Here is a 20,354-nt window from a genome sequence, read left to right on the forward strand (position 1 = left end):
TGCAGCCCGTAAAAACACCTGACATAGAAATTGTGTTGCAACATATAAAAAAAACAGATTAACACAAACTGTCCACTCTATACGAAACTGGTTTATGCTCATCTCTACTGGTAGGAGGTAAGCATGAAGATTGTCTAAATTAGATAAATCTTCAGATTATACCCACATCACTACTCTCTTATGCTTCACTGGCATTTTGTTAACTGCTCAACTCAATAGGCTTAAAAACTTCAGTGCAGTCTCTCTTCTTCCCACCACTGACACCTCCAAATCTAGCCTCTTACACTTGACAACACTTCACACACTGTTGCATTGCTGATCTTACACAGTTCAATGCAGAGTCACTGTCACATGAGTCTTTCCTTGTACTTCAAGGGCGTCTTCCTTATTCCCACTTCTTTTAATGATAAAAGGTCAATGCAGGTTTTCAGTCGGTCAAACAACTTTATTCGGCCTAAAAGGCCATCAAAGTGCATCCTAAAAAACAATTCTAATACATGAATGCAAAAAAACACAACAAAAAGAAGAACAACAGCACACCCATGTAGAGAACCGAGCCCTCCATGAGTGCCCCCGAACAGATTTTATGGCCAATAATCAAGAACCATCAATCCCTTCCCTCTGGTATCTCCCATAGCGCCTTGGGCCCAAGGCGGTTAGATTTGCCCCTGAAAGGGGACTAAAACCTGAGGTGGCTCTTTCAGGGCACACAAGGGCAGGTATAGGAGGTGCGCTGACCGTGAAACCACTTTTCCCCATCTGCCGGTGGCCATTACATTTTTCCAATACGACCCTTGCTAGATGGGCGTTCCCAAAAACCAGTTTGACGATGTCTGTTTTGGCTGAAGGATTGGACAGTCTGGTGCACTCCAACAAAGAGCTTCTGGACACAAACTCGCACTCCCCCACAACCCGCAAGCAGTGTAGACATTTGTTCCGCAGGGCGTCCCTTGGTTCTCTTATGCCAGTAGTGGGTTTTGGGACACCATGAAGCAGGACCATGGAACTACTACAGCCTTCATGAGTGTAGAGCCCCAACCACGGCCTCCCCGGACCGGGGATTGATGCACTGACCCTCCTCCCCACTGAGCGCAAGTTGCCCTGGGCTCTCCCCACGGGGTTCTGCAATAATGGGGGCTTAGCCCTTGAGACAAGATCGATGGTTTCCCTCCTTTTGGGTGACAATTGGGGAGGAACTAGCTCTGATCGACTCCTCCTGGACTGGAGAGACCTAACCACGGAGGTAGCCAGGGACGGACAGGGGGTCGAGGGATGTATCCCTTTATCAAAGTCAAAATATGGACCAGACCCTACTGAGCCCTCTCCTTCCCTACCCGTACCCTCCTCCCCCTTGGTCCCCTGCATCCCCTTGATCAACACTAGTAAGAGATTTTTGATCTCGCCCATCTCTGATAACAGGAGGTTCCAGGGACAGCTAGGCAGGGTTGCAGAAACTGAGAAAGGTTGGGCTGGTGGACAATGATCTCCTTTTGGGGGGATTTAGAGGACAAAGGAGGGCTAAGACGGAGGAAGGAGCTGACCCGCAGGGAGAATCAGACGTGGGCTTACTCCCGGATCTGGACAGAGGGCTGGACTTCTCTCCCCACTCACACTGACTAGACCCGAGGCCTCAGGATCCACAAACATGGGCACAAGGGAAGGGGCGGAGTGGGCTTCAGCTTCAGGACGAGATGGTGGCAACAGTGGAACTATAACCTCATGGTTTGGGCCAGAAGATTGATGGAGTGGGGCCAGCGCCAAAGATGGGAACAAAGGTGGGGCCATAGATGGAGCAAGCGACACATTCCCTTCGACTAGTTTCGAAAACCCTATTGAAATCCTCTCACAGCCATTGGCCAAGGTATCCAGGAGTCCGGCTGTAGCCACACAGTCAAGACCCCCTCCAGGGGTTAGCAGGTTGACAAGGGTCCCAAGGTCATCCAGAAATGGGCTTGTAAATTCGGTTGTAAGAAGAAGGATTGAAACAAGAGCGCAGGAGGTCCCAGAGGGCCATAGCAGGGGCACCACCTGCAGACTGGAGGGGCAAGGTGGCTTGAGCGAGGGCTCCGCGGAGACTCCTTCTTTGATGCAAGCAGTGGCCGAGGATAGTTGGACAGGATCTCCTTTCCCACAGAGACTCCCAAAGTGGACTCCCTTTGCCTGTGTGGCCTCCAGTACTTTGCTCGACAAACCACCCCTCAGCCTTCTGCCCAAAATTGGTTTCCGGTTCGCCAGTGGGGCCGAGAGGCCCTGTAAACTCGATAGAAGGGAGGATTTAGAAAGGTAAAGAGGGGGAAAAAGGGGAGGTAATGTCTCCACCTTCCGAGGCTCCAATGGCGGCATCCCTGGGAAGGCCCACCATGATATGACCTGATTAGAGAGAGAATAGAAAAGGGTTTAGGGCTTTAAGGAACAAAACCGAGCAGAAAAGGGGGTCTTCAACACCTGATTGAGCCGGACCTTTAGCGCCTGTAGGGGGGATGATAGAGGGGTAATAGAGTTTTGGCCCTCCTCAGTACACAGTACGCTGTAGGCTTTGTTGGCCCTCCCCACAGTAAAATGCCTCAGTCTCACCTCACAGGTCCAGGTAGTACACCGCCACGGGTCCGCGAACACCCTGCGGGACGCAAACACCCGCACCCTTTCTCCCGCGGGCTTCACCCTGCGGGTCCCGGTATCCAGCTGAAGTGGTGGAGGGGGCATGGCTTCAGGATGGAGGTCCTTCTGGGCCAAACTGCGGGACGCAAACACCCGCGCCCTTTCTCCCGCGGGCTTCACCCTGCGGGTCCCAGTATCCAGCTGAAGTGGTGGAGGGGGCGTGGCTTCAGGATGGAGGCCCTCCTGGGCCAAACTGCGGGACACAAAGACCCGCTCCCTTTCTCCCGCGGGCTTCACCCTGAGGGTCCCGGTATCCAGCTGAAGTGGTGGAGGGGGCATGGCTTCAGGATGGAGGCCCTCCTGGGCCAAACTGCGGGACGCAAACACCAGCGCCCTTTCTCCCGCGGGTTTTCATATTCCAATATTCCTATCTTCAAACACACCACAAGGCATAAAATATGCTGTGTCGCATAGCAATTTGCTATGTAAATGTGTAGGTTTGCTCATTAAATTTACACTTGTGTAGCACAACAGGCGATTTAAATTACCCTGTTCAATGAAAACATATCTCACCATGCATTCCTCTTTGCCTCAGGGATCTCCCCAATCTCTTCTCTTTTCACTGCAAGTTCAAAGGGGCTAATGAAGAGAGAGTGCAGCACTAATCATCTCCTCTACTCTCACAAGTGCCAGAGGCCTGTGTGAGAGTGCTATCCAAGAAAAGTTTGTGGTTTTCAAATTATTGCAAACCAGGAATAATCAGGATGATACATTCATTAAGCTAGCCGCTTCTGTTTGGCAAAGACCAGTATGCGTTAACTTTATTTTTTCTAAAAGACAGTCCTGCTATTCCATTTGTAGAAATGTAAGTTTTTATATAATGCAGAAATACAATATTTCTACTATAAAACACTGCATTGTCTCCATTTATTTCCAGTAAATGTTAGCTTAGTTTATATAAAGCTGTGTCTAGTATATTTCATTTTGTAGGGGAAAGTACATCACATTGGCTAGCATGAATGAACACTTTTGGAAATGTGCATAATCGCACATCCAACTACTGTGATGGAAAATTAATATAATATAACTGTGCAACTGTTGCTCAACACATGAGCTGATCCCATATTCCTTGACATTCTTTCTTATTACCCTTTTGCTTTATACAAACTACCCTGAATGTGAGATATCTGCAAACTACAATATTCCACCAGGTTTTCCGAGTTATCTGCCTGCTACACCATTCACTCTGCTTAGTCTCTTACATAATGAATAAACAAAGCTAATGAGATGTTTAGGCAAAGTAGCGATCAATAGTTCCATTCAGTCTTTACATCTACAGACTTACTGCACTACCATATACTGTGGTTAGTCTCCAGAGCTTGCTTTCCTCTACGATTATGATTGCATTACACACATTTCATTTCATGCCGGCTCCCTGTGCCGCTGCTCAACCGTCATCATGTCCTTGGAAGGGGTTCCCTAGGGAGATTCTCCACTGGAGTGCCTCATCTCGGCCCTCCTGTACCGCTGGATCCCCCCAGCATGCCCCCTGCCCACTCACCTGCCCACCTCCTGGCCAACCCCCAGGTCCTGGAAATAGTTATTTCCAATTGCAGACATATGTGAAATTTCTTTATACAAGAAGTTTGAAGTGTGCAAAGCCTGGTTCCCATGACAAGGAAAAAAAGTATCAGCACTCCATATAGCAGCCCAGAGTGCCTAGCTTGGCCTACCTGGCTCAGGCTTGAGGGTTGTTCCCGGCCCTACACTCCCCTGAAACTATACCAATGACAGGCAAGGGCCATCTTGTCCACCTGAGTTTGACAATTACCCTGCCTTCTTCAAAATCGTACTACGTACTCAGTCTCCAGCTATGATATTCCTTTAGCATTGCAAACCTTTTGCTTCATGAAACTACTGAACTTTTTACACAGCAAAAATTTTCGGCAAGCATACAGTATACGGGACATTGTCCTGTGCAACACTGACTGCACCCAGCTGCATGGAACCTTGAACTGAAAACGGTTTTCAGAGCCTTTTTATCATATCTCTTTATTTATTTGTGCCCATTCATACAGCTAACATTTACATTTTACAGACACTCATCTCGCTAATGTGTCACTTCAGAGGTGCACAAAAATGTTGTATTGCTGCTCATTTTATGTTTTGGGTACTGTGACGAATCCTGAGATTCCCTCACTACTTTAGATGGGGAAGCCCCTTTTCATGAGGCCAGGGAGGTGAGGCTGCTGAGAGTCCCCATGGGGGTGGTACCCAGTGGGATGATCTCATGGAGAGGGAGGACCCTGTTGAGAGTATTGACCATCTTGGGAGAACATGGTATCCCTCTAACCATCTCACCTTCCCTCAAAAGCTCTCAAAATCCCCATTCCCTAAAGCCCCCGTGCACTTATGTAACGCATCCCAAGTATAAACCACTGGGATGAGGAAGCGGCAAAGATTAATGAGGATTACTGACCAGAACAAATTCACACACTCTAATCTTTCGAGCAATGTCATTGGTCAGCTCCCATCCAAAGCAGGAGTGAGAAGAAAAGGATAGTGTCTTCATTCCTTGAATGGCATTGGCTGGCGAGAGACACAGAGGAGGCTCAGGTGAGCCCAGGGAGCCACCAATCTGCAGAGCGGACGATCAGAGGACTGGAGAAGGGCCTGGGATGCCCAGGGAGCCGCCAAACTGCAGAACGGATACTCAGAGGACCAGAGAAGGCTGTGGTGTGCTTGTGAAATCGCTGTACAGCAGAAGAGATAGGCAGAGAACTGGGGAAGGCCCAGGCGAACCACAGAAGCAACCGCAGCTCCTGGGAGACCCGCGAACAACTGGAGTGTGACAGCCGAGATCCTGCTGGTAAAAGGGTGTCCAATCCGAGGGTTGAGGAGATCCAGAGAGAGAGTGGAATGAAAAGCAATATACAGAAGGAATACTTCCTGGAGACGAGAAACCAAGTGAAGGTGGTCTGGGACCCACCCTGGGAAGACATAATGCGAACAGAATTAAGAAGGGATACACACTTTACAGTGGTATCCACAGCCCTTGGCAGGGGAGTAAACTAAGGCTGTGGCGTGAGGAGGAATTAAAGAAAGGGAACAGTAAAAACGAGCAAGTAAAGGTCTTCTGGGACCCATAGTGGGGTAGCACACCCCTAACTATATCAAGGAGAAATACAAACTTTGCTTTTGCCATGGTCTCTTATAGGCCTTGGCATGAGAGTAAACCAAGGCTGTAGGACCAAGGAAAGTTAAACATAAAGAACAGTGTGAATGAACAAAAGGAGAGGCTCAGGGACCCATGTTGAGGAAGCGCTCCCAAAATTATAACCAAGAGGAATACGACTGACACTCAGAGACCTTGGCAGGAGAGTAAAGCAAGGCTGTGGGTGAGGGTGAAGTCAGACAGAAAGAACAGTGTAAATGAAAATGTTGAGTACTCTACTTGGCAGAAGAGTGAACAAGGGGGGAGTACTAAGGAGAGGGTCTGGGACCTACAGCAATTCAGATGAAGACCAGAACCCAAGCTTGGGGGAGAGGATCAGACTAAATCCCCTCATCATATTATCTGGAAACTATGCCTACTAAGAAAGGGTTGGGGACCATCAATACAGTTTACGAGAGAGAAACAGTCTATTCCTCTTCAACATCAAATCTGGGAGCCAGGTCTGCTCAGAAGGGGTTGGGTACCGTCAGAATCATCTTGGGAAAAAGAACCACACTATTCTTCCCCAAAGCAAAACCTGAAAACCAGCTTTGCCCTGAAAGGGTCGGGGAACAATCTCTTGGGAGAGAGATCCAGACCATTCTTTCTCATAACCGAACCTGGGAAACAGACTTACTAACTAAAGGTTAAAGATCATTCTTCTCTATTGGAGATACAAAAGAGACTTGAATAGAGTTGGAAAAACTCTGGGCAAAGGGAATGAAACCCTTGCATCCTGTGGAACGTTTAGTTTGCTTTTTGGAAGCTTTTTGGAACTTGTGTTTTGTGAAGTTGCTAGCCTGGGGTGTGAGGGACAGGTTAGGATTTGGACACAGGATGGCAAACCTTACTGTGGACATTCTGACACGGACAGTTTAATTAGTTTGTTTTGTTGAGGCAGGAAAACCCCTCTTAGTGATAGGGCTAGTTAGGATTTCCTAAAACCCCACCATTTATGTTATTAATACAAGTCTTTGCCAATCAACATGCCACCTTTGTTTTCGTCTCTTACTCCTAGACCCTCACAGTATATATAACATCTGGTGACATTAACAATATTAGTACAACATTGCTAATGAAATAGGTTGGTTTGCTAATCAAGAACATTGTAATGATCAAAGTCTGCTAATCAATTTTTGAAATCTAATGTATGCCTTGCATCATACAAGTCTAACCGATTGCCACGTGTTTACCTCAATGATGCTGCATTCATTCCTTGCTTTAGAGGCCACATCAATCTTTTCATCCATTCCAACTCTCAGAAAAAGCACAGAAAATTAGGCCCACAAAGAAAAGACATGAACGGTGTCCCTCTTTCTATATCATTTACTTCTTTCACTTCATAGGAGTCTAAATCATTTCACAGTAGACTTCAATGACATCTTGTTCAATACATTCCTAAATTGCAAATCTTGCTTCATTGATCTCGGGAACCTTAACAGAGCTTCTCTTATCCCACTCTCACTTTGCCTAGCCTCTTTCATTGACTCTCGCTCATTACACTAAATTTGCTAATTTCTTGTCACTTACCTCTTTTTAAAATCAGACTCAGGGGTAGTTTATGTTTTCATTAGCATTGCAAATGAAATCTGATTTTTGAAAGCTTTAAGTCATGAAACAGTACTCTAGTCAATTAACCAACCCTCCCCAGTCCACATCCAAAAGTTCCAACTGTCTCCCCACGCAAGTTTTAGTATACCAGACCATAAATATAGTTAACTGCAAATTATTTTGGAATATTAGTGTACACATTCTCCCACCATATCACTCCCTCTACTGCCATAGTACACTGAATCTCACAAGATGATCGTTTCCTCCAGGCTGCACCTTTCTAAAACACCCTGCTTACAAAAGCAAAACACATGCTCTTCGGGTGTGCAGTCATAATGTCGACATCAATAATGTCGACAGTCAAAATGTCGACAAATTAATGTCGAAAAACAATAATGTCGACAAACAAAAATGTCGACATTTTTCGATATTTTTTCTAAATTTAATTTAGTGTATGCATAAATAAATAAATATATATATATATATGATGTGTTGAGTATGAGGGGTGGTTGAGGGGGTGTGGGGGGGGGTGGCAGGGGGGTGTTGGGTGAGTGGGGGTTGGGGGGGACCCCCCCCATAGTAAATGATCCTTTTTTAGGTTATTTATTTATTGAATAAATAAATAAATAAATAATTGGTATGTGTTGAGTATGAGGGGTGAAAGGGTGGTTGGGGGGTGTGGGGGGGGTGGCAGGGGGGTGTTGGGTGAGGTGTTGATAGTTTTAAGGGTTTATAGTCATAATGTCAACAAAAAAAAATGTCGACTTTTTTTTTCGAAAAAATGACTTTTTACATTATAAGTATAGGATGTCGACATTATTATTTTCGACATTTTTTTTCGACATTTTTGTCTGTCGACATTTTTTTTTCGACATTATGACTATAAACCTGCTCTTCGTAGTCCACATATTTCTCTGATTAAACCACATCTTCTCCAAACAGATATCTATTTCGACCAACAGACTTCATTGTATCCCACAGATTACATTTATTTACATTTTCACCGATCTACTCCAGTCGCATCCCCCTGTATATCTCCTTTCTTTTTTTATTTTTTGTATTTTTTTTTTATTTTATTGGTTTATACAAACCTTTAAAATGCATCCAGTTTGTCAGAACCCAATAGCCAATACAAAGCAAGACAAGACAAAACAAAGCAAAACATAGGCATGAGATAAAGTTCCGCCCTTTTGACAGGGGATCAAGCCTTTGGTACTGACACGGGAGTAGAAGTCCAGGCAGTTGCCCCTGAATCACAAAAAAAAACAAACGATGAATATGATCTGGAAATCATCCAACTACCAATTGGAGCCTCAATAATATGTACTTTACCTGAAATGTCCACTGTACAGGAGATGCAGAATGCCGTCCCTGTGAGTCCTACTTTTAAAACTTTGGAGGACAGACGAAAAGCTCTTGTGCACTTGCAGCCAACTTCTAAAGTGATGACGAAAAGGGCTCTAGATCTGGAAGAGGGCCTAAGAAATTATGGCACCCCAAAAGGAAAAACTTATGATGGGCCTGATCCTAACAAAGAGAACAAAACTAGATCAAGACCGGCCCGACATGAGACCAAGGAGTTAGGTCATGGCCTAGACCTAAATGAATGGCGCCAAACAAACAGGATGGACAAAGGACGCAGCGAAAAAGGCCTATCACTTCACAAAGCCCGGTTAGAACGCATAGAAAACGGCGACAATCTCATCTTAAATCGTACAAACGTTCTATGCCTATTTCAGCACGTGCCATCTCTTAGAACGATTCGTTCCGACGACATCAAGACCGTAGAATTTAAGAACGAGGATCAAAATGATAAAGTCATCCTCCATTTTAGATCTAGAATCGTCCTGAACATTGTCACGGATGCTGCATCTGCACTCATGTCCATGGGCTACGACATCTCAGAAGTGTCTGAGAACGCCAAAACGGATCATATGCCAGAAACACATAAATCGAAACCGGATAACGTGCACCAAGAATTGTCTTTTGCAAATAGAGACTCCGAAATCACTTCGTACCATAATTCAGAAATATTTAGTGAGAGTGAATTACATCTTGGACCCGACAATAAGAAAATGCAACCATCCTGTAGTCTCACTGGGAATGACTTAGGGAAACTCTCAAAAGACGACAACATCAAGATCACTATCAAGGGTACTGGTGCCACTGAACAAAGTTGTGGTGACTCAAAAACCCTTAAAAACTCAAGTGTTGACCAAAAAGACTGGTCCTGGCTGGCGGAAGCCCTATGCAGATCCTCAAGAAGATAATGCCATGTGGCAGAGGAGCAACTGGAGTTCAGGATTGGATCCTGGAACACCAGGGGCTTCTCCCACCTCCTTGAAGATCCCTGGCCGGATGAGCTTGATGTGGTCTGTCTTCAGGAAACATGGCTAACTATTGTCCGACCGTGGACACCTATGAAGTGGCATTTAATCCGGCCTCCAAAAAAACCAGAGGAAGACTCACGGCAGGCCTGCTGACACTTGTTAAAAAAAGTTCTGGGTGCCGTATTATAAACACTTCAAATCTGTTGCCATTTATTCAAGTAACAACAATAGTTTCGGCAGGGCCTAAACCGGACAATGTGATTCATTTCCATCTATTGAATCTATATTGGAACCACATTCAGGCCGGCACAATTCCGTTTATAGATCAAGTCTCATCAATAATTGACGACCTAATGCTTAAACATGAGTCACACAACATAATTATATGCGGAGACTTGAACATCAACTGCATGGACATAAGACGGAAAAACAACGAAGTCCTTAATGCACAGAATAACTTGGCCGCGAAATGGATGGTGGAAATGGAAGCCAGAGACCTGGCAATGCTTAACGGAAACACCGCCGGCGATATACCTGCCGAGCCAACATGGAGACGACTCGCACAAAAATCTATCTTGGATTACTTTTTCGTCTCAGAAAAGATTCAACAATCAACTCTGTCTTTTGTAGTAAAGCAGATGACTCAAAGCAATCAGGAGATGATAATTCTAACGTTGCGAGTCGCAAAACAACCACCTGACAAATGCTGGAATCACCGGATCTTGGTTGAGCCTAACCGAGTGAGGCTCTCACTCCACCCTGACGAAGTCGCCAAAATCTCAGAGACATTTATCAAGACTGACCTTGGAGTGGAATATGTCCACCTTCTCAAACTGGTTGTGGAAAAAAAACATGGATCGAGAAACCCTGGATTTGCAAACAAACACAAATTTGACGTAGAGGTTATGAGGAGAAAGAGGGAACTTCGCGCAACTATCAGACACATAAAATTCAGAGACCCCACAACTTTTTTGCAAGGAAAACATGCTGCAAAACAGAATTACAAAAACTGGATTCGATCTCATAAGGCTCTAATGCTCCAAAACGATGCTGAACTGATGCTGCAAAAGATGAGAAACAAAAACTCGTCTGAATTTTGGAGCTTAATTAACAACGAAGGCGCTCCTTAAAGTGCACTGATGACAAACATGGTTTCAGAAGCAGGGTGGACCTCACATTTTGAAAATCTGTACAGCAAAAAAGGGAAATGGTTGTCCCCGATGACATCAAATCTAACAAAATGGGACCTCACTTTCCCCAAAGCTGAATTACTTCAAATTATTAAGAATGTTAGCGCCTCAAGGGCTCCAGGGCCGGACGGTCTCACTAACTTTACTATAAAGCAAAGTCCAGAGCAATGGGCAGAGTTCTGTGAAGAACTATTCGCCCGAATCTGCAGAAGATGTGAAACTCCAAACTCTTGGAAATCTGCAATAATAGTCCCCATCTTCAAAAAAGGAAATCGCCTCGAGCCCAAAAACTACCGACCAATAGCGCTCCTGGACGTATAAGGCAAAGTGTATGCAACAATGCTTCAACAGAAACTGTCACAATGGATTGCAGATAGCAATCATTTTGACGTACGACAGACGGGCTTTGTAAAAGGGGTTGGCTGCGGCCTAAACCTTTTGCTAATAAATTTGCTAAAGATGGAAGCAATCAGATCTGGCAAAAAGGTCTACTTAGCCCTCATAGGGCCTCATTACGACCCAGGCGGTAAGTTACCGCCTGGGCCGTGACTTTACCACCATGGCGTAAACTACGTTTACGCCATGGTGGTTGGCGGACTTACCGCCCCATTCCGACCTAGGCGGGGCGGTAAGTCCCCAATCCCCATTTACCCTTCCCCATTCCCATTTTTGCCCCATAGGGCATAATGGGAGTGGGGAAGGCGTTAATTACGCCACCGTAAATTACGGTGGCGTAATTAACTCCATGGTCCCTTAGCGCCATGGATTTTAACACCTGCTAAAAGCAGGTGTTAAAAGCACCATGGCGCTAGGGGACCTCGTAATCAGGCGGTAAGGGTCGGCGCTGTTAACGCTGCCGTAAACCCCTTACCGCCTGAGTTGTAATGAGGCCCATAGACTTTTCCCATGCTTTCGATTCCTTCGACCGAGAACTTCTTTGGACCAAGATGACCAAACTGGGGCTGTCCGGAGAGCTTATTAGCCGCCATTAAAGAAATCCACACTGCAACTACCTTCAGAGTGCGCCTTGACCAACCAGGATCTCTTACAGAGGAAATTAACACCTTTTGTGGAGTTAAACAGGGCTGCCCTCTGGCGGCAATCATATTTAATCTGTTTCTCTCGGACATTAGCATCGCAATTGATGAGCCTCGATCCTTTTCCCCCAAAATACATGGCTCTGCCCTGAGCTGGATGCTGTACGCTGACGATTTAATCTTGCTAGACACCACTCCAATCGGCCTTCAGCGTAAAATGAATGCAGTGGAACGCTATGTGGAAAACAACGGTCTGTATATCAATAACACAAAAAGTGAAATTCTGACGCTGCAAAACCTGCAAATGGGCCGCCATCGGAAAAACAACAAATTTAGTTGACATCTAAGAAAAGAAAAATTGACCACGGTGGAAAGCACAAGATATCTCGGCATGCAAATTAACACAAACTTAAACGATAGCCCCTGGGTGGAGACTGCGAAAACAAAATGCCGAAACTTTGCTTCCCAAGCCCTGATCCTAAACAAAAGATATGGGAAGTTCTCGCTTAAGCCAGTGATAACCTTTTATCAGCAGAAGGTTGTCCCAGCTCTCATATACGGAGCCAAAAATGCTTTTGGGTGTCCAGCGGAACTCTGGTCAACCCTAGAACACATTTTCTGGGTTAAAACCTTACATCTGCCAAACAGCACTTCAACAGTGTGCTTACGTTATGAGCTAGGCTTGATATCCATTGAGGCTCGGATCGCGTGGAACGCCCTGGCTCTATTTAGGAAAGTTACGCTGCCAGACGCCGCTCCACAATATAAAATATTGAGCAAACCTGGAAACGCAAACCCAGACTGTCTGTTAGCCATATGGTCTAAAAAATGTGAAGAGCTCCTGACCATGTATGAGACCAACACCAAAATGCTGCAGGACAATCCGCTTTTGGTAAAGAAAAAGATCTGGGAATTAGACTGGATTCAAACCAGCACAGACCGAAGGTCTTCGAAAACAATGAGAGACGCCCCTAGTGAAGCAAGAGCGCTTAACAAACTGCAAAATTATGTGGTCTTATTCCCAGACAACAGGAGGAGGGCCACCTTTATGAGATTTCGCCTAAATCTGTTTAGAACAAAAGAAAGAACAAAGAATTGGGCTGGAAAGGACAAGTCAGACACAGTATGCAGGTTTTGTAAAGCCTGCATTGAAACACTTAAACATCTTGTCCTATTCTGCCCTTTCCACAGATCCCTAAGAACTAAACACCTTGGCCAAATGTTAAATGAATACTCACTGAGGATTGCTGAAGAATGGTGGCATTTGATGTTTATGGGCTCCAATACAAAACTGACAAGGGTGTTGACCCTGTTTCTGCATGAGATTGAAAGGAGCCTTGAGTTATCTGATGCCGAAGCACAAGGACTTTAGGGTAGTGCTTAACTTTGCTTAACCTTCAGATGAAGCACATTGGGCACTCCCCGATAAGGCTCCTTTGGTACCAAAGGCTTGATCCCTGTCAAAAGGACGGAACTTTATCTCATGCCTATGTTTTGCTTTGTTTTGTCTTGCCTTGCTTTGTATTGGCTATTGGGTTCTGACAAACTGGATGCATTTTAAAGGTTTGTATAAACCAATAAAATAAAAAAAAAATAAAAAAAAATATCTCCTTTCTTAATATCTCTACTACCACAACAATTACCCGGCCATACTTCCTTCACCATCTTACAACAATTTCCCAGACCACATCCCTTCAAATATCATGACCCTTCCCACCAGATCAAAACCTCTCCAACTAGACCTCACTTTATACCTTCAGTTCACGTCTCCTTTTAGCCGCACCACAGCTTTCATCAACAAATAACATCCCTACTAAAAGACCCAACTGCACCGTACATTCCACAACCAGATTTCCTGTAATGCAACAGATCACACTCCACTAAATTGACATCATTATCTCTGTTTCTGAGCACATGTTTCAACATCAGATTACACCACTTCTTGATACCTCCACACTAGCCTCTTTCACTTAACCACACTGTTTTGCCTTCCTGTTTTCTCAGTCATTGGGCCTCATTATAACTCAGGCGGTCCGGAAATAACGGTGGCGGTAAACCCAACGCCACCGTTGTTTCCGGACCGCCTGATCCCGACTCCTGCAGGCAGGAGGTGATGTTCCCGCCAGGTCTGACCTGGCGGGTTTAACACCGCCCGCCTGCAGGCGGACGAGGAAACACCGGCAGCATTACGAGATGCTGCCGGTGTTTCCATGATCCCCATTCCCATTGAGTCCAATAGGACTCAATGGGAATGGGGATTAACACCATTCCGCCTCCGTGATTCCCGGAAAACCGGGGTTGTAATGCCCCGGTAATTCCGGGAATCACGGAGGCGGAATGGTAATACGAGTCCGGCGGTAACCAGGCGGTTTTACCGCTGCGGTTACCCCCGGACTCGTAATGAGGCCCATTACCTTTTTTTACTTAAGGGATTCCTCTCTGCACTAACAAAAAGACTGGAAGGCAATATGCTTTTTCTTGGAACACAAGAATGAATTCACACTTCATGTAGATTTTGAAATAGACCTGTCTCAGGTCTCTTTATTATCACAATTAAAGATTACCACAGCAAAATACAGATAAAAATAAAGCAGGAATACATCACCATTAGCGTTTCTCTAACATTCTTCATCTCTGCCAAGTCTTCACTGGAAACCACCAGGATAGAAGAGAGAGTGACTCGCAAACGGGAAGAGGCTGAAGGAAACACGTCTGCTTCGGCCAGCCCAGCCAGAGTCCAAAGTGACTTGCTCTTTCTCTGTCTGTGTGATAGTCAAGTCTATTTTTGGAGTGCCCCACCGCTAACCTGGCTAACACTGTCTCCTTTTGCTCTCCTCAGTGCACCGTGCACTCTCACGCCTAACTCAATCTGCTATTCCCCCACTGTCCCCAGTTGACTCCTACCTCCACTCTGTACCCTCCTTGTGCCCTATCACTGGACCTCCCTCCCGGAAGTCCAAACCATGCTCTCTCTCCCAAGTTTCAAAGCTGCCCGCTCATATTTCCTTCTTCAGGGAAGAACACAGGAAGCCTGATGAGGAGTCATCACTGTCCCCTAGCACCTACCTCCACCTGCATTGTGCTGAAATGCACATCATGGTCATAATGGTTGGTCAATGTATATCATATATGCATCTGTATACAGTGTATACCATCTATGTTGTTAGTTTGTGGTGTCCCAAACCATATTCCACAAATGCTTTTCCCCCTCTTCGACTGGATAATCAACCCCATCATCGATAACTTTGTCCCTTTTTGAAAAACCCTCAAAGAGGTTTCCCTGCCCTGTGTTATTGTCCAACTCTACAATACTCTGGTGGAAGCATGTACCATCTTGTTCAAGCAATACAAATAAAAATGCTCCTATGTGTTGCAGAACTAACACCAGATCCTGCGTGTGGGGGGGGCAGAGGGGGAATGAGGACCAGCCACATAACTTTTCTTCTCTGATTTTTCTCGACAGGGTTGAGTTCCAGAACAAGTTTTATGCGGGGGCCGGTTACAAGTTTTCGCCCTTCTCATTCCAAACCATCCTGGATGGGACTGTAGATGAATAAACCCAAGGCAGGCGCGCTGCTGACATGCTGTTCTCTTCAAGTCATGCTGTAATTTGAAATGTACAGATCCAGTGATGTGGTTGATCGACTCCTGCATATCATCCCTGCTTGGGGCTATGGGCAGGTGGGCTTAAAGGGAAGGAGGCGGACCCAATTTCCAGGAAACAGGGTTTCTTCACTATTAGGACTTGGAGATAAAAATATCAGGAATTGAAAGTTATCCATTAATTTCATTGAATGATTTTTAGAGTGCAATAGGAGAGTCTAAGGCGGGAGCATGGTGAGCTATGCAATAAAAGTGTACATTTCACTGTGCAGAATGTTAAGTTAGCAAAAATGAAAATATGAAATGTTGCCATATCGGGCTAGAATCATGCATTTTTATAGCTTAATGAAAATTCAAACAATTATGTTGATGATTTAACATTTACATGACAAGTATCTAACTGTCTACCTACCAGACAACTGAGATTTAAACATGATAGTGTAGACTGACTCACTCCGGTACTTTTCCCCCAATTAACTAATGACCATCCCCACTCCTGCAGAATCCATGCACATTAATTCCAGTCAGTCAATTGTGTTTATTCTGAAAAAATATTCCATAAAATAATTACATCATATGTAAAAATGTTGAAGAAAAAATCTGTTAACTCCAGTGAAGGCCTAGAGTGAAAGCAGATACGTTCTGTCAAGTTTGTCTCACAGAGGTGCATTCACACACTACATGTTGATGAACAGTAATATTTCTGAAGTCAAATATGTCCTGTGAAAATATTTAAAGTGCATTAAGGCAAGTCGACACATGTTCTGGTTTGTTTCAGTCTTTGTGTGTGTGTGTCTGTGTGTGTGTGTGTGTGTGTGTGTGCGCTATCACACCTGTGGCATGGAGCAATGGGGAAATATTGCATTGCACTGTGGCAGCAAAATTTGCGAGAACTTGGTCAGTTATGAGTCAGGCCTCGTGATAATCTTTAGGAGCACTACAGAATATGTTGTTGACAAGGCGCAGGATTTCCTTTGCGTACAAGCAGAAAGATATGGTCTTGATGGGCACTTGCATTTCATTGGGCACACACAGCATTTACTTACGTTTAAAAGAAGGCAATGGTAGCCCAAACTGTTGAGACATTGGGCCTCATTACGAGGTTGGCAGAGACCCGCTGGTGCCACTGACGCTAAACCCATAACACTGTTTCTGACGCCTGAGTCCCCGACAAGTCCCGGCGGCCCGGGATCTCACGTCCCCATTCCCATTGCGTCCCATAGGACTCTTTGGTAGTGGGGAGACGGAAGCACCGGCACTGTTGCTAACGGTGCTGGTGCTTCCGTGAAAACAGTGCCTACCGGGGTTGGTGCGGCCGGCAGGTCAGACCGTGCCGGGCACCAGCAGGCACAGTTGTGGTCTGTAGGTATGGAATGGGTGCCGGTACGTTGCTACCAGCACCCTTAATTCCGGACCGGCAGACTTGTAATGAGGCACAATGCCTTGTTTGTTTGTTTGGGCACAGCTAGCATAGTTTTCACTTGAACGACCAGCGCGGTCATTCTAAATCAAACTGTCAGCCCCTGTTGCACACGAGTGCGTGCAGGGGCTGACAGGTGAGTGTGTGTGTGTGTTTTGTTTGTCTGCGTGTTTGTGTGTTCGGATGTGTGTAGACTTGGTGTGTGTTTTGCTGAGAAGTGGGTGGTGGGTGGGGAAAGGGGATGCTGCCGGGTGAACCCCTCCCCCCCTGTTTTACATATTAACCGACAGGAGAGGGTGGGGGTAGGGAAGGGATTGCCTTGGCCTGGCGAGGAGGGAGCATCCCATATTGCCGCATTTTAAAGCCGACACAAAAAAGGCAAAAAACCCAGTCTTTTTTGTGTTCAGTTTTTAAAATGCAGTAGTATCACATAGAACCTGAAAAAGGTCAGTGCTGAAATATTTATTGAGATGCACCACAGACAGCATGAAAAAGTGTTTTATAGTGCCAAAGCTAACATATACTGTTGAGGTAGGTCTTGTGGTTTTCTGTGGGCACAGCATCATAAAACTAGGTTCTGAAATGCTCCTGGGTACTCTTAGTAACTTTGCATCTACTGGAGTAGTTCATGGTTTCCTCACAGAGCCCATTCTAAATTCAAAGGACCTTTTAGCTATTTCTTCTGAAAATTCATCCATAAAATCCACCTTCTAACCTGTTATTTAACCACAAATTAAACACATCCTTAGCCGGATCTGGCTATGTACACTCATTTGCAAAGGGAGGCGTATTGCCTTTACCTAATTTGACTAACTTTTGTAGATTTGCTCTTGAAGGGGATTCCCAGCGCTTCAATTCCATGATGTCTGCCAGAACCCCAAACCTCATTTGCATTTGCTTGGATCCCTGTTTGAATTCTTCTTGTAAATCATGTTCACGCAGTGTGGTTGGCTCTACAGACACAGTATTTCCTACCCGTGGGGACTGCAAGCGAGAGGTCCTCAAATACAGACAAAGGCTCGCGTGTCCGGTGACGCAGCGATTAGTTCACAATGTGATAATAGGGCTGGATGTTACCCTGTGATTGTGGAAGAATACAGGGGGCGGTGGGTGAGAGTAAACAAGGGGAGAAGGATTGCCTTAGTTGTAGTGAGTAGCAAAGGCTGTGGAACGCCCTCTCATCCATCACACCGGGGTGTGTGGATTGATTGCTTTTTTTAACCATTCCACCCATTTGGGCTTACTGCACAAAACACCCAGACTCGCTTGTAATGGAAAAGGTCACAAATAAAATAATGTGACAGGCCAAAGCTCACAAATAAACGCTTAACCTGGCCCCTGGCCTTACAGACTAACAATTCTGTTTTTAGCAACTTGCCAAACAAATTAATAACTAAACACTTTCAATTCCCCCAACAATTAAATAATTAAATCAGCTCCACGTCCTCCCTACCTATCCCTTGGCCCCTACCGTCTCCTTGCCATCTTCTCAAGGCTTCCCGCTTTCTCCCCGGGGCCATGCCCCTCCATCTTCAATACCTGTTCCGCAGGGTAACCCGTTTGTGCAAACAGCACCACCCCCATCATTTCCTACGCTATTCCCCCATTGTGCTTCACTCCCCCCCCATCCAAAGGGGCCATGCCCCCGGCCTCCAACACTTCATCCCCCCTCTAACCCCCTCTACACCAAACTCCTCCTTCCTATGACCTGCTGCCAGGCTGACCTGTCACATCAGCAACAAAGCCTTACAACATAACTTACCCCACTAATGCCCCAGCCTGTCACACGAAAACTACCAGCCCCCAGGCCCTTATAACCTCCTGCCAAAAACCTAGAAAACCCTGCTGCGGGGGAAAACAAACAACCCCAAATAGCAACCCTCTTCTCCCAGCAATTCACACCCTACAAGGCCCTAATAAAGGGGAGGGGGGACAAACGCTCATCCTAACCGCCGCCTGTTCTCGAACCTTCCCTGCCCCCCATTAATACCCTGACGGCGCTCAATGCGCAGGCCAGCTCGCTGGCCTGTGCAGCACCCAAAACAACCCCGGGGGGAAACCCTTCACATTCCCCCCAGTGTTCCCCTTTGGGCTTACTGCACAAAACACCCAGACTCGCTTGTAGTGGAAAAGGTTGCTTTAATGTGAGAGGCCAAAGCTCACAAATAAATGCTAACCTGGCTGCTGGCCTTACAGACTAACAATTCTGTTTTTAACAACTTGGCAAACAAATTAATAAGTAAACACTTTCAATTCCCCCAGCAAATAAATAATTAAATCAGTTCCACTTCCTCCCTACCTATCCCTTGGTCCCTACCGTCTCCTTACCATCTTCTCAAGACTTCCCGCTTTCTCCCCCATTGTGCTTCACCCCCCCTCCTCCAGAGGGGCCAGGCCCCCGGCAACAGAAAAACCCTCCACTGAGGTGTTCTTTCTGCCCCACCCCTCCTAACTTACCTCTCCTTCAAATTTGTATTATGTCCTGCTCTGCCCACTTTGCCCCCTAATTCACTAACTATTCCCATAAACCGATAAATGCCCTCCCTCCTCTTAAAAAGCAATCCTCACACAAATGTGCCCCTGAGCACCGGCGCTCATGACCCCCACTGACACAACCACTACCCATAAAAACGTCCTCCTAGACCTACCTGCTGCCCCTTCAAATACCATTCCCCTGCAACCTTGCTCGGTGACAACTTTGACCAACCACCTTACCTTGAGCTCCACTCCCGAAAACCAGCTAGGTCCCCTGTTATTTCTATAGCAAAGCTACTCCTCATTAATTTTCTAAGCCATACCCCCTACATGCACTATAAATTCCCCCGAAACCCCATGACACTCCCTTGATGGACCAAATAGAGAACAGAAGGGGAACATGAGGAAGCATTTGACATAGACAATGCGGGAAGAGGAAAACCTTAAGCCAGGATGAGACAGGGCACAGAACAGAAAGGTTGAGCTACCTGCCAGGGAAAAGGAAGAGAAAGGAAAGGCAGTTTCCCTGATCAGAGAGAAGGAAACGATAAACCCAAAGAGTTTCTGGGGCACCAGCCCAGGCAGAAGGCAAGAATCTGCTTTGGCATGCATAACACTTTCAAAAACCAAATCAAAGTCAATCATACTGACAAAGCAAATAGAGTACCATGAATGAGAACATTTTGTGTGTGTCTTGTGTAATGCCTTGTTGTCTATTAAATCACTGTGGGATATCGGAACCAGGTACATAATTCCACACATGCCTACTAACCAAGCCGGGGTGATACAAGCCCTGGCAGAAACACCATTCATGCCAAAAAGAAACAACCACATGGGTCCCAGATCTGTAAATTAGCTGCTTGGCATTAAAAGCACAGCTCCCTAATTGTTGACCTCAATGGACCCAAGCATGTGATTTTTGTTGGTCTACAAATT

At 45.8% G+C, this 20,354-nt stretch overlaps 1 protein-coding gene across 1 annotated transcript in view; it reads left to right on the plus strand.

Moving 5' to 3' along the window:
- Positions 1-16,279, plus strand: part of LOC138513675 (V-type proton ATPase 116 kDa subunit a 4-like) — a 241,387-nt gene extending 225,108 nt beyond the window's left edge. The window contains exon 21 of the mRNA XM_069628738.1: positions 15,384-16,279. Coding sequence (XP_069484839.1) covers positions 15,384-15,477 — 94 coding nt within the window. The 3' untranslated portion in view covers positions 15,478-16,279. The remainder of the gene's footprint in view (positions 1-15,383) is intronic.
- The last annotated feature ends 4,075 nt before the right edge of the window (positions 16,280-20,354 follow it).

Source organism: Ambystoma mexicanum, chromosome 12, assembly GCF_040938575.1.
Source record: "Ambystoma mexicanum isolate Mex_15411 chromosome 12, UKY_AmexF1_1, whole genome shotgun sequence".
Classification (NCBI taxonomy): domain Eukaryota; kingdom Metazoa; phylum Chordata; class Amphibia; order Caudata; family Ambystomatidae; genus Ambystoma; species Ambystoma mexicanum.